The following is a 13520-nucleotide window of genomic DNA, read 5'->3' on the forward strand; positions in this document are numbered from 1 at the left end:
GAGTGCTGCACTCATTCTGATATCGATATAATGGTCATATATAGCACAAGGTTGTGTGTAACTAGTCCAAAACGCTTTGTGGTATAACCATGAAAGTTACTCAGCTTATTGAAGAATATGGGTGCTATTGCATTTGATATTAGTTGATTTCTGTGACTTTATGTTAATTTTAAAGATTATAATTTTACAACTGAAGTCTATGGGAGAAATTATTTCACTCTATGCAAACAACTCAATCTTCACAACCCTACTATGGAGCACTGAAAGATTCATAATTAATTAAATAAATAGGACATTATGAAATAACTAATTATAATATCTGTTGTTCAAAAGTTAAACTGTTAGACCTGTTGTACTACAGTATGCCGTCATCACAGAGGACTCAGGTTTATGAAGTAAACGCATCAACAATCCACAGTGTGTTCACAAATGGGGGTCATAACTAAACGCAGTCTAGGAGCATTTACACCAATCAATCATTCACCTATTTACACAGCGACGGTACAGTGACCAGGAGCAACCCGGGGTTCTGTGACTTGCCCGAGGACACTTGGACTGGAGAATCCTCCACGTAAGAACATAGATCTGTACACTTTGATGCTGTATGAGCCGCTGCAGTGACCATGGCCACCGTCTTCAAGAGGCAGTGTCGCTCCTCCTAATGCATGTATGTGTATGAAGGCATAACACACATAAGTTACAACCAATTACAACCAAATGATCTTTAGTTCTTATTGCACTGTAAAAATAGATGTCTCCATAGAATTTTATATAAAGAAAATAATGAACAAATCATAAAAAATACATGATTAGGCTACAACAAATACTAAATATCCAATTAAATGTTAGCAGGCTCTATACAAATCCTTTTTTAATTACGTTTTTCATAAAATATTCATATTTTGCTCATTTACATTTTATTTCAATTTATTTAAACACTATTTATATACAGTGTACAGTGTATCAGGATAGTTGCTTTACACATTCTGATAAACCAATCTTACAGCTGTACAGCTGAAAAAAAAAAACAAAACAGGAAATGAGTTAGAGCTGCACCTTTTTATTAACAGGTGGCCATTAGATATCATCCCCTTCACTCGCCTTGTTAATGCATGACCACACTGTTAAGTTTTATGGGTAAAATATAATAACACTAAAGTAACCATGAGCAAAAACATCTGAAAGGCCACTTTGGGGACAGATAAAATCAGATGGTATGATAGTTTTTTCATTAATACAGGTCATTTGTTTTTTTTACAAATTGCACCAAATAAAGAATATGTATGTAATAAAAAAGTATCTCAGATTCAAGATTCTCAGGTTCAGCTCAACATTGCCAGATTTTAACAGGCGTCACAGTATTATTCAGTTGCATTCTGTAATTAACATATTCCTTATCTGTTTCAATTATACTTATGTTTTGATATGTTTTGAACTGAATGCTAGCTGCCTGTGTAAAATGCAAATGTTAAGCATTTGCAGCCCTGGAGCCTTGTTGGCAGTAAAAATAAAACAAAAAAAAAACAAAAAAACAAATACTATACAAGAAATACCTATTCTTTACTTACAGGGTCACTCCAAACTCTTTCGAATGACTTTTGTGACCTCTGCAGAAACTAAAAAGTGGAAGGCAATTCAGGAAACCTGTGACACAGTAACGGACTAAAGATAAAGACTGTAACAACATGGCCACTGTTGAAGTCTACTGATGAAACAGATCATCACGACTCCGTCAGCAGATTTCGGGAAATGATCATCCTCATCACTTCATTTGTACCTTAAGGGGAAAGACAAAGAAGATTAAAAGAGACATACAACTATGTAACTTTATTTTAAAACTATGGCACAGCATCATTCTTAAATGTAATGAAATGAATTATTAAAACACACAAGACATACAGAGTGACATCACGGTTATAAAACCTTACCCTCTAGGATCTGATGTACCCGGATGTCACGGACAAACTGCTGCACTGCGTAATCTTTGAGATAACCATATCCACCGTGCATCTGAAGAGCCTGGTTGCAGATCTTTTGATAAAAATATAAATAAATGTAATAATACAGAAATAGTAAAACCATGTTTTTTACTTTTTGCAATAAATGATTTTATTATTACTCAGCAGAACCCACATTAAAACACTCATCTGTGGCAAAGAGCTTGGCCATGGAGCAGAGAGAAACAGCATCGGGCCAGTTTTCCTGCAGTGCTGTGGCAGCTTCACGCACCAGAAGACGAGACGCAACCAACTTGGTGGCCATTTCCGCCAGTTTGAACTGAAGAAACTATACCGACAACACAGAGATAGACAGAAGGAAAGATGACTTCAGGATAACTTTTTAAATCACTAATAGGAGCACTGGCTGCAAAAATGTGAGATACTTACTTGATTGTTGGACAATGTCTCTCCAAATTGTTTGCGTACCAACAGGTGATCCCTTGCTAGCTGGACACAGGCATGTGCCGCCCCAAGAGAACAGGAAGCTGTAAATGAAAACCGGTGAGACGCTGCTGATGGTTGACCATGTTGACATGTTAGTGTATCATAAATTGTAATGGAACAGAGGGGTGACTTCGTGTTTTCCTACTCACCAATATTAATCCTTCCTCCGTTCAGGCCTTTCATGGCGATGTTAAAGCCTTGTCCTTCCTCACCGAGCAGGTTGGTCACTGGAACCGCACAGTCCTCAAATATCACTGCCCTGGTCGGCTGAGAGTTCCAGCCCACCTGGAGAACAGATTTGGGTAACATCTAAGTAAATATGGCCTAATTCTGCCATCTAGTGGCTACTTGCAAACACTTTCACTGAGCATAATGGTCAAAGGGATGTACCATCTAAAAATACATTCACCTAGAAATGATTTCTCAGCACCAAACAGCTCTACCTTTTTTTCTTTTTTGCCAAAACTGAGGCCTGGGGTTCCTTTCTCCACCACCAAACATGAGATGCCCTTTGGTCCTTTAACTCCTGTTCTGCACATCACAACATAGATGTCTGTGTCCCCTCCTCCACTGATGAAGGCCTGAAAGGACAAGACATGTTTCTGTCTTACTGCTGTCTAGAGTTGGGTATTGTTAGGATTTTACCAATACCGATATCAATATTGCTTATTACCAATACTTTGCAATACACACTGACATTGATACTACTCTTCATTATTTACCAGTTTCAATTGGAGAATAATTTGGTTCATTGGAGCTGTCATATGAAAAGATTTAGATAATTACATTTTTATGATGTGGAACTTTAATGGTACTCTTAGAGGTTCTTTTTGGTATTAAGAGAAAGAAAATAAGAAATATTTAAGAAATTCATTTACATTGCTAAATTTTCTCATGTTGTAGGGTATGCAAACATGTTTGAGAAGCAAAACATGACAGCATTGTTTTGAACAAATCACTAGACTGTAATGTGATTAGCTACTGGAATGTAAAAAAAAAAAAAAAAATCAAAAGCAGAGCATTGACAGTATTTTAACAGTGTGGTACTTTGCCTCCTACCCCTAAGTCACTAAGTCCACTCCTGTTCTGAACACTCTAAAAATGTGACTGTCTTAACGCATTTTAGACAATGCCATGACAATTTCAATTGACAAATGAATCCATAAGAACATAAGAACCTGCAACAATTTATGGTCAAGCCACATGTGAGCATAAATATGAATGAAACAGTAACCTTAGAGCCATTCAAGATGTAGTGATCTCCTTTCCGCTGTGCAGAAGTCAGAAGTGAGGCAGCATCACTGCCACTGCCTAAAGTTAAGGATCAAACAAAAATATATATTTTTGGTGATATTTTTGGAGAGGGTTTTTCACTGAAGTATGTACACTCACCTGGTTCAGTGAGACAATAGGAAGCAAATGTTTTCATCGAACAGAGATCAAGACAGAACCTCTCCCTCTGCTCATTATTGCCAAATGTGTCTATCATCCAGACACACATGCTGCAAAAAATAATTTTAAAAAAAGCACAATGCAGATCAGCAGGTTTAAGAAAACATGTCATAGCTATCATCATAGTGCCCTAATAGTGGTCAGAATGTAATTCATTTAACTGTTTACAAGACCAAAAAAGCAAAGTGCCAAATATGTATAAATAATATTTACAATGTGGGACAAAAAAAAAAAAAAAAAAATCAAAGTTACCTTTGGTCTGAGATTATCTTAAGGGAATCAGATTTTAGGACAAATGGACACAACTTGTGTACTTTCATGTTTTTTGGACTGTTGCTCTTTGGGTAATCTTAACAAGTATGCCATAACAAGGTATTTCAATTACAAAACCAGAAACTGGTCTGTCAAACTTGGTTACTCAGGCCATTTCACATGGAGATCTAAAGTACACCATCATGTCTGAAGCCATTTGTTATCTAAGAATGCTGTGTTCTGAATTTGGACAACCAAATAATGTCATAAATCTTAACCGAATCTTAACTATAGATGCATGCCATTATTGGTGTGTGAGAGGTTCATACTTGTGGATACTCATGTAGGCTGTGGTGCTGACACATCCTGTGGACAAGGCCTCAAAGATGATGGATGTGTCCAGGCGTGAAAGGCCTGATCCTCCAACATCTGGCTGTACATAGATACCACCAAACCCCAACTGAGCGGCTTTCCGCATTGTCTCCACTGGAAAGATTTCCTGGGAGAAAAAGGAAAAAAAAAAAAAAAAAGTTATTATAGATATTAAGTGTTAGTCAGTTTATTAGCCAATATCTTAGCCTGGCCAGCTCTAATACCAACACAAACAAATGATGAAACTGGCATTAAATTATAACTCGGTACAGCAGATAAAGGATTGTCTAAGCCTGAAACAATATTTTACACTGCTCCAAGATGCTGGCAAAGAAATGCAGCACAGTAAGAATCACTTTGGAGCAGGAGGGCCCCCTACCATGGCTGATAATTGTAAAATGATGATACAGCCACTATGTTAGAAAGGATGCTTGGAGTTACAGACGCATGTTCTGGCCAAACAACAGGGTTTCTAACCAGTTTATTTAACTAAAATGACATGATTCTGATGACATTTTTAACGGTATGTTACAATATACCTTTTGGTCCCACTCTGCCATGTGTGGAGCCATTTCATTCGCCGCAAAGTCAAAGGCCACTTTCTGGAACTCCTTCTGTTCATCCGTGAGTCCACGAGCAGCTGCCAGCCATGAACAGAGAACAAACAGTGCAGTACAGTTATTGTTTTGTTACTATGCTGGAGCAGACATAAAGTAAAGTAAATGCAATGACAAATGTCAGACCGCTTTGGAACATCTTTAGAAGGCAGCACACCAGAGATTATATAGTTATATAGACTAGTTTGATCGTGCATGAAATAAACAAGACACAGTTTCTCTTTTGAGCAAGGAAACAGATCATAGCTTGTGCAGATAATGAATGAATGTAGATAACCAGAGTACTTGCACAGCTGGAAACAGAGGAAAAGCCTCGAGACTAGTGGAGAACACGCGCGCGCGCGCGCACGCACAATAACCTTAGAGTACAGATAATGGCATTCAGGTTTGGTAAGATCACACAAGGGGGGCGGCGTCAAGCAGGGGTGTGCAGCTCCTGCTGCCTTGTGACTGGAGGACCAAGACTAACCAATGAACACCGCCTTTGAGTAAAATTAATATTAAAGAGCTGAGCTGCTTGTATGTACTTAATCCTGTTTCACTGACCGTGAAGAAAGGTAACGTTAGCTAGCTGTAAAATGTCATAGCCTGTCAACTAAATACAGTTAATCAGTAATGGTCACCCGCTGCCATTCGAGATTTTCTTCCATAAACTGCCATATGAACTCAAGCTGACTCTTTTTATGTTTTTCTGGGACTTACGGTCGATACAGGAAGCAAGTCCTCGTCCATGTGAGCTTCTGTTCAGTATGAGACGGTGGCTCCGACAGACGCAAGAGCCCAGTTTTGCAATTCTCGGTAAAGGTCCGAGTGCCGCCATGTTTCGCCCCCGACAGTGTCTAGTTAGGGTTGTGTCACTTGGGCGCTGCTGCTGCTGGGAAATGTAGTTTTACATAATTAGGGCTTTGAAATTAACTTCCCGTTTCGTCACTTAAAATGAAGTTTAATAAACGGTTCTCCATTTCTGCATCACTTATTCTTGATTCATCAGACCCGACCTAGAAAAAAAAATACAAATCTCAGCCCACTAAAACTGAAATCCATGTTGTCGCTGGTGTATTACAAATTGCTGATACCGGAGAGTTAGCCTTTAGCTAAATCCCAAACGGGAGTAGCTGGTGATAAAATCAATTGCACCGTCGTCTATTGACGTCACGTGTAGTGAGTTGTTTTTCGCGGGATTTGATGGTTGACAGGTTACACAGAGTAAAGCTACCACCTAACTAACTGAAGGTAGGCCCGGTATAATCTGCATTAGTCGTTTAGTTCACAGGTTCAGGCTTGTCCAGAGCTGTTACAGCGCTAGCTATTGTCTGCCATGTCTGGTGATGCCTTCAAGTGCTCAAAGCAGGTTTAACTTACAGGAAAAGGGTTATTATTCACGTAGGAAGCCATGTAGTATATAGCCAACTAAAGCTAATACAACAACCCTGCAACAAATCCTCACCTCAATAAGGGTAAAATGTTTAATGCAGCACAAACATCCTCCAGAATGACAAGACACTGTTTACAGTAATACACTTAGAGATGTTTAAGGGAGTACTACTACAGTATAGATAATATGAAAAAAAAAATGTCTGATGGCAGACAGAGTGTGTGATGGCATCAAATCCCCCCAGCCCTTTTATGGATCACATATCATGTCTGTAACACTGAAATAGCTTTCTTTATAGACCGAGAGAGATGGCACCAAAGAAAAAGGCCAGAGTGAGTGAAAGAGCAGTAAATTCAGGTAAGCAAGTAAAATCCCAGAGTAAAAATTAATGTTTGATAATTATCTTATGTTAAATGACAAGTACTTCCCCAACAACACAGGGAAAGATGATGGTGAAACAGCCTCGCCTGTGAAGCAAAAAGTTGGTGATAAGAGGAAAGTTTCAGCTGAGAGTGGAAAAAGCAAGGAGAGCTCAGAGTCACCTGGTTCTCCACATTACTGTCACTGGCTGATGAAGTCCGAGCCTGAGAGCCGCTTCGAGAACGGGATCGATGTAAAGGTACGGAGCGGAAGCACTGACAGTGCAGTCTGTTGCTGCAAAATGATTGAGTGGGCTGCACATGTCTGATGCCTCTGGTTCATTCTGCAGTTTGGGATTGAGGATCTGAAGGCTCTGTCTAATCAGACTAGCTGCTGGGACGGCGTCCGCAATTATCAGGTAGAGGCACAAAACTGACTCCTCTAATGAATAAGCTGCCACAAAACCACTCTGAACTGACTCAACGTGTTATCACCAGCCCTGTGCACATTCCTTTCTCAATAAAAGAATGTATAAATTTTTTCTTTTCTCTGTGGGAATAGTCTTTTAAATGATCTCTCATCTGCAGGCTCGCAATTTTATGAGACAGATGAAAGAAGGACAGTTGGCTTTCTTTTACCACAGCAACTGCAAGGAACCGGGGATAGCAGGAATCACTGAAGTAAGGCACTCTGTCTCCCTGCTGAGAATAGTCTAATTTAAACAGAACTAGACAGCCATGAAATTCAGCTGCATTTTTTTACCTAGATTGTGAAGGAAGCTTATGTGGACCACACTCAGTTTGACAAGAAAGACGTCCATTATGATGCAACCAGCAAAGCAGACAACCCCAAGTGGAGCATGGTAAAATCACTGAGGAAGAACAGCTAATGTATGTTCATTAAATGTTTATAATAATCAAGCATAAAGGATGAACAGAGTTTTTTTTTCACTCTCTCAGGTGGATGTCCAGTACCAAAGAATGATGAAGCGTTTTCTTCCTCTGTCTGAACTGAAAAAGTACCACCTGCAACATCGCGCCAAGGGAGGGCCCCTGAAGGACATGGCACTTTTTACAAGGGCCAGGCTCTCTGTTCAACCCCTAACCACAGGTACATAAAAAACCTACAGTCTGTGCAATCCTGTTTTATTAGGAAGTGCTCGGCTAGTTCTGAACACTCAGCCTGTTTTTCTCTTTGCAGAGGAGTTTGACTTTGTCCTAAGTTTGGAAGACAAAGAGCCATTGAGGACTTAACGCTTCAGGATGTGGTGAAATCATAAAACTGCAACATACTGTACCATCCACAAAGTCTTAATTAGTATACAATAATGTAGTGTTTTATTTTCTTGTTCGTAATTATTAAATGATGGCTTTTGCAGGACAACTTCAGGTGCCACGTGAAATTAATCACACTTCAATTCCTGCATTTAGTATTTATAAGCAGTATAAACACCAAGGGTAACACACTGTAAAGTAGTTCTAAGCAGATGTGTTTATTAATGTATTTGTCCACCATGCTGGTGTCCCTGTAGCGGCTTACAACTACTGTAATGTTAAAAACCACGTATTACAAGTGTCTATAGTGCTTATAAATGCTAAAAGTTCAGTGTTACTATAAAATCTTTAACGTGCATGAGTTGGGTACAAAATGGCTGTAATAAGTAATGTTGATTAAGGTTGCCCTTCGCCCTCACAATAGCTTCAGTCTGCGTTTTACTGCCCCTATTCAACTCCTGATTTGCAATGCCCCATTTAACACCATAAAAAAGACCTCATATTCTGTGCTCCATAACTTCCCATGATTAGGTCTGCTGCCCTGCTGTCCACTGGTGATGAAGGAAATTGGGAGATGAAAGGTCTTTGATATCATCCTGTGTGCAAAACAGAACCTGTGAACTTGGGTATTATCTGGCAGCATAGGGAGTGCTTGAAACACATAGCAAATAGCCCATTATTTGGCCATTATGGATAACAATAAAGATCATAATGAATGACTCCAGCAACGTGACTGTCCATACTAATAGATAGATTGAAGTGTTTAAATTCTGTGTAAATTCCTGTTCTTTACAATGTCTTTTTTTTCATAAGTATCCCATAAAATTTAAGGCTGTAATGTAGTGTTGAACATTTATAATATTTATACTCTGGTCTTCTCTTGTACTTGGGACTGCTGCTCCTTTTTTACAAAATGCAGTATGACTGCGCTATCTGCCAGTTCTCATTTAGCAACTCTATATTCTTTATAACACTGCATACATTTCAACATGTGCGTTCAAAAATTCACTTAAATGATGTCATTATGTTTTCCATTCAATCCATTCAGGTTGTCAAAACAGTTGTTCTGCACCACATCCAAAACCGAGTCTGAGGTTATTCCATTTGGCATCAGTTTATTTGACTTTTGGGGACAAGGAGCAATTGATTAGCATTTTGCAAAAGATAGATAATTCTACTGTAACATTTCTCTGGTTAAAAGACTAAAATTATATTAGAGGCAGGAGGATTTCATTTGCTTGACACACTTAGGCACAACTTTCAAGTCTCCAATAAAGAGAATAGAGATGATTTTGTACTATTAGACCTAATACAACCACTGTGACGCCCAGTCCTAACACCACTGGAATGCTGAGCTAAAGCATATGAACATGAGAAGTCATTCTGTGGTACCATATACTGTCTAATCAGGAATCAGGGCACACAAGCTGGAACGGGGAACGGATAACAGGTTTTAGCTGGTCTTATTTACAGAATAAAAAACAGTATGTGAAATAATACTTAAAAAGGTCAAAAAGGAAAAAAAAAAATCCAGTTTACACTTCCACCATTTTTTTGAACAAACAAAACGTTCAGCAAAATACAGCAGTGCAAGGTAATCTCTGATTTCTTGACCTTCTTACAAAGTTAGGAATGCATTAGTTAAAGGAGGAATGTCATGGAAATACATTTATGACAATTCAGCTGCACTAATTTAGAGATTAGAGATCAATTTATTCCCAAGAAGCATTAGAATGTAACAAAGAGAAAGCTTTAAAAATTTCACATGAAAGGTTTTACATGGTGGATATTGTAACAGTTGATTAGTTTGATTCCCATGAAAACAAAATTAATGAGGAAGGTCAAGCCCAGCAGCCTTCAAATGCCTCATACAAACTATTTCATTGTTCACATACTGCATTACTGCTATTGGTCTCCCTTTACCTGCAGTGGCTCACAGATAAAACAGCGGCTTCACCAAATGTACAGTTGACAGGTGCCTCTACCACTCCAACGCAGATGCTCATGAGTCTTGTGAGAGGAGACTGGAAGGCAGTGGGTTCTACCCGCTCTCCTCCTTTGCAGCCTGCTCTAGTGCACTCTCAGACGCGGCCGAGCCCTCGAACCTCTGAGAGGCAATGGCTGCCTGGTGGGACATGCTCTTCCTCACTACATCACCTTTCCTCCACAGTGTGATTTCCTATAGAAGCAGAAAAGGTATGTTAGATTATGCTCATCCTTAACTATAAAAACTAAAGAATACTGAGACCATGTTAGTAATTATATTATTTATTTATTTACAATTTTTTAAAGAGACAAAAAAGTTTGTTGCTTTTGAATTGGAATAAGTCCTGAATTGACAAGCAGTCACTCAAATTGAGCAAAGAACTATAAATAATTTATAATGCATTAATTTTTAAAAGACTATGTGTGGGAATATATCTGGTTTCATTACTTTTCTGTGACTGTAACTCAGTAGTTTTGGACTATTTATGACACAAGACATTTAAACACATCATCATAGGCTTTGTGAAGTTGGAATAAATACAGTAAACAAAGGCTTTCTGAATGTATGTAAAAACAGAGGGATACATGTTTTACAATTGCACTGAAAATTGTGATAACCAAACTAGGATCTTTAAAACTAAACAGATAATGAGTGTAGATGCAATTCCTGTGTGTGGAGTGGTCAGAGCAGAGGTGTAGCCTGGAATTTACTTCCAGGGTGGTCTAAGGTTTAATTTAATTATAAAATAAAAACTGGAAACAAAAGGCAGTCTTGATTCATTCTCAGGAAAAGACTGTTGCAAGCGTTCTGAGAATAAATGTTTGTCCAATCGTCACACAGTCTCGTATGTTTTCTTAACGACACATAGACGATTAATCGATCTGTGCGTTTGGCTCATCTTTGGCAGCATTAGCACGCGCTGCATTGGAGTTGCGATTTAGTTAGCTCACCTGCTGTTTGAAGTAGCGTCTCTCCTCCTCATCGATCAGCACTAGGTTCAGGTAGTAGCGCACAGAGAACTTCTTGTTGATGTCTCGCATGGTGGGAGTCAGATCATAGCCAGCCAGAAATAACCGGATGGGAATGGATTCTCCTGAAAAATGAAATGCATTCAAACAGGGTTGAAAATGTCTATCTTGACTGAAGATTGTGTTTTTATTTTTCAAATAACTAAAATTATGAATGAATGTTCTTTACCCCTGACCGGCGCGCCGTCCATGATCTCATATTTGGCAATAGTGTCGTTTTCATGATATACACTGGGGCCAGTGCCTGTTGTCTCACGTTTGATTATATCAATCTCCATGTGTTTAATCTTAATCCTCACCAGCAGGAAATAGATTTTTCCCACAATGACATCTTTCAGATGGTACCTGTCCAAAAACAAAGAAAGAATGAAGGCTGTAAAGTTAGTTACTGAGCACTAATTCTTTTCAAAAAGAATAGTAAACAATTATTACTCCAGTGTCTAGATGTGTTACACTGCCATTGGTTAGTTACGAAAAAAAAAAAAAAAAAAAAAGATCGACAACTATTTTGATAGTTGATTAATTGTAAAAAAAAAAAGATTACTGAAGACAAATGATTTATGATTTAACAATTTAACATTTATGATTAGTTGCAACCTGCAATCCTTACTTGGATTTGTTGTACTCAAACTCAATGTGAAGACAATCCTCAATTCCAACTTCCATTTTAATGGAGGAGTTGAGCTCAGGGTAAGTGCTCAATGTATGGACCACAATGTCCATCTCTTTAATGATGTCATTTAGTCTTCTGATCACTGTGGCACGAAGAAAATATCTGCAAATAAAACAAACAGAGACTGATAACAGTACTTTTCCCATATTATCACATGCAGCCCATAAAATACACAGTATACTGCAAGAGTTAAAAAGTTCAATGTGCATGCTATCACATGACAAGCACGTTGAGGAGTCAGTCATTAGTCACTCTGCTGGCCATAAAGTAGAGTGATCAAACTTACCTTAACTTGACATTCTGTCCTGTGTAGGACTCGTAAGGTTTCTCAACATGAGTGAACTCGAAGTCGAACGTTTGCGACTGAGTTATTTCACCCGGTCTTGCAAGATCTTTCACCAGAGAAACAAACTCATGATGATTTCCTCTGTCGTAATACAGCTCTAGAAAAGAAGGATGTTATCAGAGACAAATCCATCTGAATACTTTGCATACTTATAATACTGATACTACATTATGTAATATTAAAAAGTATACATTGATTTTATGATTGCAGTTATGTTTGAGAGAAAAGCTATTGAAAGTTATTTTTAATGTAATGTTACCACTGTATGTATACTCTTACTTTAAATTAAGGTAAATTTCACTTACTCAAAGCATAATTTTAGAACTTTTTCCTCCACAATTATTAGAAGAGGGGAATTAAGGAAAAAGAAAGTTAAGTTCCTTTTTTCAGATTCACACAAACTAAACTGTGTTGCGTCACTGGTGAGTGACTCGTGGTTGTTTTTTTGTTTTTTATAACCTACCTATTTGGCCTACAAATTCAATCTTGATGCCCTGGTGCTCCAGCCTCTTCCCAGGGTTCTTCAGTGTGACATTGACTTTTCCACTGACAGTTTCTCCATCATAGAACAGAAAGTATTTGTCTTTCTTTCCATCTTCAGTTTTGTGTTCAACCTTCTTCCTCGTTTCAGCGTCATTAAGGACAACATCAATTTCTGCACTCTGTCCAAAGCTAAAGAAACTCATTGTGCTGTTAGGGTGAACTAACTCTTATCTCTTTAGCCTGTTAGCAAACTAACTCGACGAAAAAAATAAAAAAAAATAAAACAAAACAAAAACCACCGCTAATGTTTCAAAGTGGAAAAGGCCTACAGGCTGTACGACCTCAGGCCCCTCTCCGAGCACGGCACACACTATTTCGGCTGGGAAAGTCGACGATATTTCACAGAAACCTCCACATTTAGCTACATGTCCATACTCATTTCCCCCAGTGGAGCTAAATAGCGAAGCGAAGGCACAACGAAAGCGCAGAATAAAACGTCCATCAGCAAATTAGCCGCTTTCGTTTTCTTCTGTTTTTTTAGCTTAATAGCACCAAGACTTTGAATGCAACAAAAAAGTAATCCGTCTTAATCGGACAGTCTTCACTACGTAGATACAAATTACATTTTTGTTTTTCAGCAAGCGAAAACGGTGACTGTTGTCAAACGATCAGGATGTACGCCACCTGTACTGCCTTAACTACTTCCGGGTAGAGTTTTCAGAATAAAATGTTGAAGACGGGCGCTGTAAACCGGAAGTAATGGGTTTTCATATACTAAAATAAAAACACTATTTACTTTCTTACTTTAGCTGAATTTGTACTTAAATAAATGTACTCAAATACACGACGAGTGTACT

The 13520-nt window shown here is 38.4% G+C and overlaps 3 protein-coding genes across 6 annotated transcripts; 1 reads left to right on the forward strand and 2 right to left on the reverse strand.

Moving 5' to 3' along the window:
- Positions 1 to 1040: 1040 nt before the first annotated feature.
- acad8 (acyl-CoA dehydrogenase family, member 8) lies at positions 1041 to 6007 on the reverse strand. The gene is made up of 11 exons (XM_026299123.2): positions 5840 to 6007; positions 5060 to 5160; positions 4478 to 4647; positions 3837 to 3946; positions 3679 to 3755; positions 2888 to 3025; positions 2594 to 2729; positions 2388 to 2485; positions 2134 to 2286; positions 1929 to 2031; positions 1041 to 1777 (listed from the first exon to the last, which is right to left on the reverse strand). Exons 1-11 carry the CDS (start codon positions 5955 to 5957, stop codon positions 1722 to 1724), a joined length of 1260 nt encoding a protein of 419 aa, XP_026154908.1. The 5' UTR covers positions 5958 to 6007; the 3' UTR covers positions 1041 to 1721.
- On the forward strand, positions 5635 to 8255 carry thyn1 (thymocyte nuclear protein 1). 4 transcript variants are annotated; one of them, XM_026299127.2, is made up of 9 exons: positions 5639 to 5694; positions 5851 to 5935; positions 6811 to 6869; positions 6953 to 7131; positions 7222 to 7290; positions 7460 to 7552; positions 7639 to 7734; positions 7832 to 7982; positions 8073 to 8255. In XM_026299127.2, exons 3-9 carry the CDS (start codon positions 6821 to 6823, stop codon positions 8123 to 8125), a joined length of 690 nt encoding a protein of 229 aa, XP_026154912.1. In that variant the 5' UTR covers positions 5639 to 5694; positions 5851 to 5935; positions 6811 to 6820; the 3' UTR covers positions 8126 to 8255. The 4 variants fall into 4 exon arrangements, with proteins under 4 accessions (XP_026154913.1, XP_026154912.1, XP_026154910.1 ...); XM_026299128.2 differs by lacking the exon at positions 5851 to 5935 and having other exon boundaries at positions 5635 to 5694; XM_026299125.2 differs by lacking the exons at positions 5639 to 5694; positions 5851 to 5935 and adding an exon at positions 6186 to 6370 and having other exon boundaries at positions 6799 to 6869.
- Positions 8256 to 9241: 986 nt separating this feature from the next.
- vps26b (VPS26, retromer complex component B) lies at positions 9242 to 13364 on the reverse strand. Its single transcript, XM_026299014.1, has 6 exons — positions 12644 to 13364; positions 12121 to 12277; positions 11772 to 11936; positions 11331 to 11506; positions 11084 to 11226; positions 9242 to 10325 (listed from the first exon to the last, which is right to left on the reverse strand). The coding sequence occupies exons 1-6, from the start codon at positions 12864 to 12866 to the stop codon at positions 10188 to 10190; spliced, it is 1002 nt and encodes a 333-aa protein (XP_026154799.1). The 5' UTR covers positions 12867 to 13364; the 3' UTR covers positions 9242 to 10187.
- Positions 13365 to 13520: the final 156 nt, after the last annotated feature.

Source organism: Mastacembelus armatus, chromosome 13, assembly GCF_900324485.2.
Source record: "Mastacembelus armatus chromosome 13, fMasArm1.2, whole genome shotgun sequence".
NCBI lineage: Eukaryota > Metazoa > Chordata > Actinopteri > Synbranchiformes > Mastacembelidae > Mastacembelus > Mastacembelus armatus.

Bases quoted from the DNA above. Each gene is read 5' to 3' on its own strand.
- thyn1 (XM_026299128.2), top strand. From the start codon at position 6,821: ATGGCACCAAAGAAAAAGGCCAGAGTGAGTGAAAGAGCAGTAAATTCA. The intron at 7,553-7,638 runs GTAAGGCACTCT...TTTTTTACCTAG, and splicing joins GGATAGCAGGAATCACTGAA to ATTGTGAAGGAAGCTTATGT. The intron at 7,735-7,831 runs GTAAAATCACTG...TCACTCTCTCAG, and splicing joins ACAACCCCAAGTGGAGCATG to GTGGATGTCCAGTACCAAAG.
- acad8 (XM_026299123.2), bottom strand. From the start codon at position 5,957: ATGGCGGCACTCGGACCTTTACCGAGAATTGCAAAACTGGGCTCTTGC. The intron at 2,287-2,387 runs GTAAGTATCTCA...TTGTCGGTATAG, and splicing joins AGACATTGTCCAACAATCAA to TTTCTTCAGTTCAAACTGGC. The intron at 1,778-1,928 runs GTAAGGTTTTAT...TTTCCCCTTAAG, and splicing joins GGTACATCAGATCCTAGAGG to GTACAAATGAAGTGATGAGG.
- vps26b (XM_026299014.1), bottom strand. From the start codon at position 12,866: ATGAGTTTCTTTAGCTTTGGACAGAGTGCAGAAATTGATGTTGTCCTT. The intron at 12,278-12,643 runs GTAGGTTATAAA...CTTCTTTTCTAG, and splicing joins TGAATTTGTAGGCCAAATAG to AGCTGTATTACGACAGAGGA. The intron at 11,227-11,330 runs GTAAAGAACATT...TTCATTTTTCAG, and splicing joins GGACGGCGCGCCGGTCAGGG to GAGAATCCATTCCCATCCGG.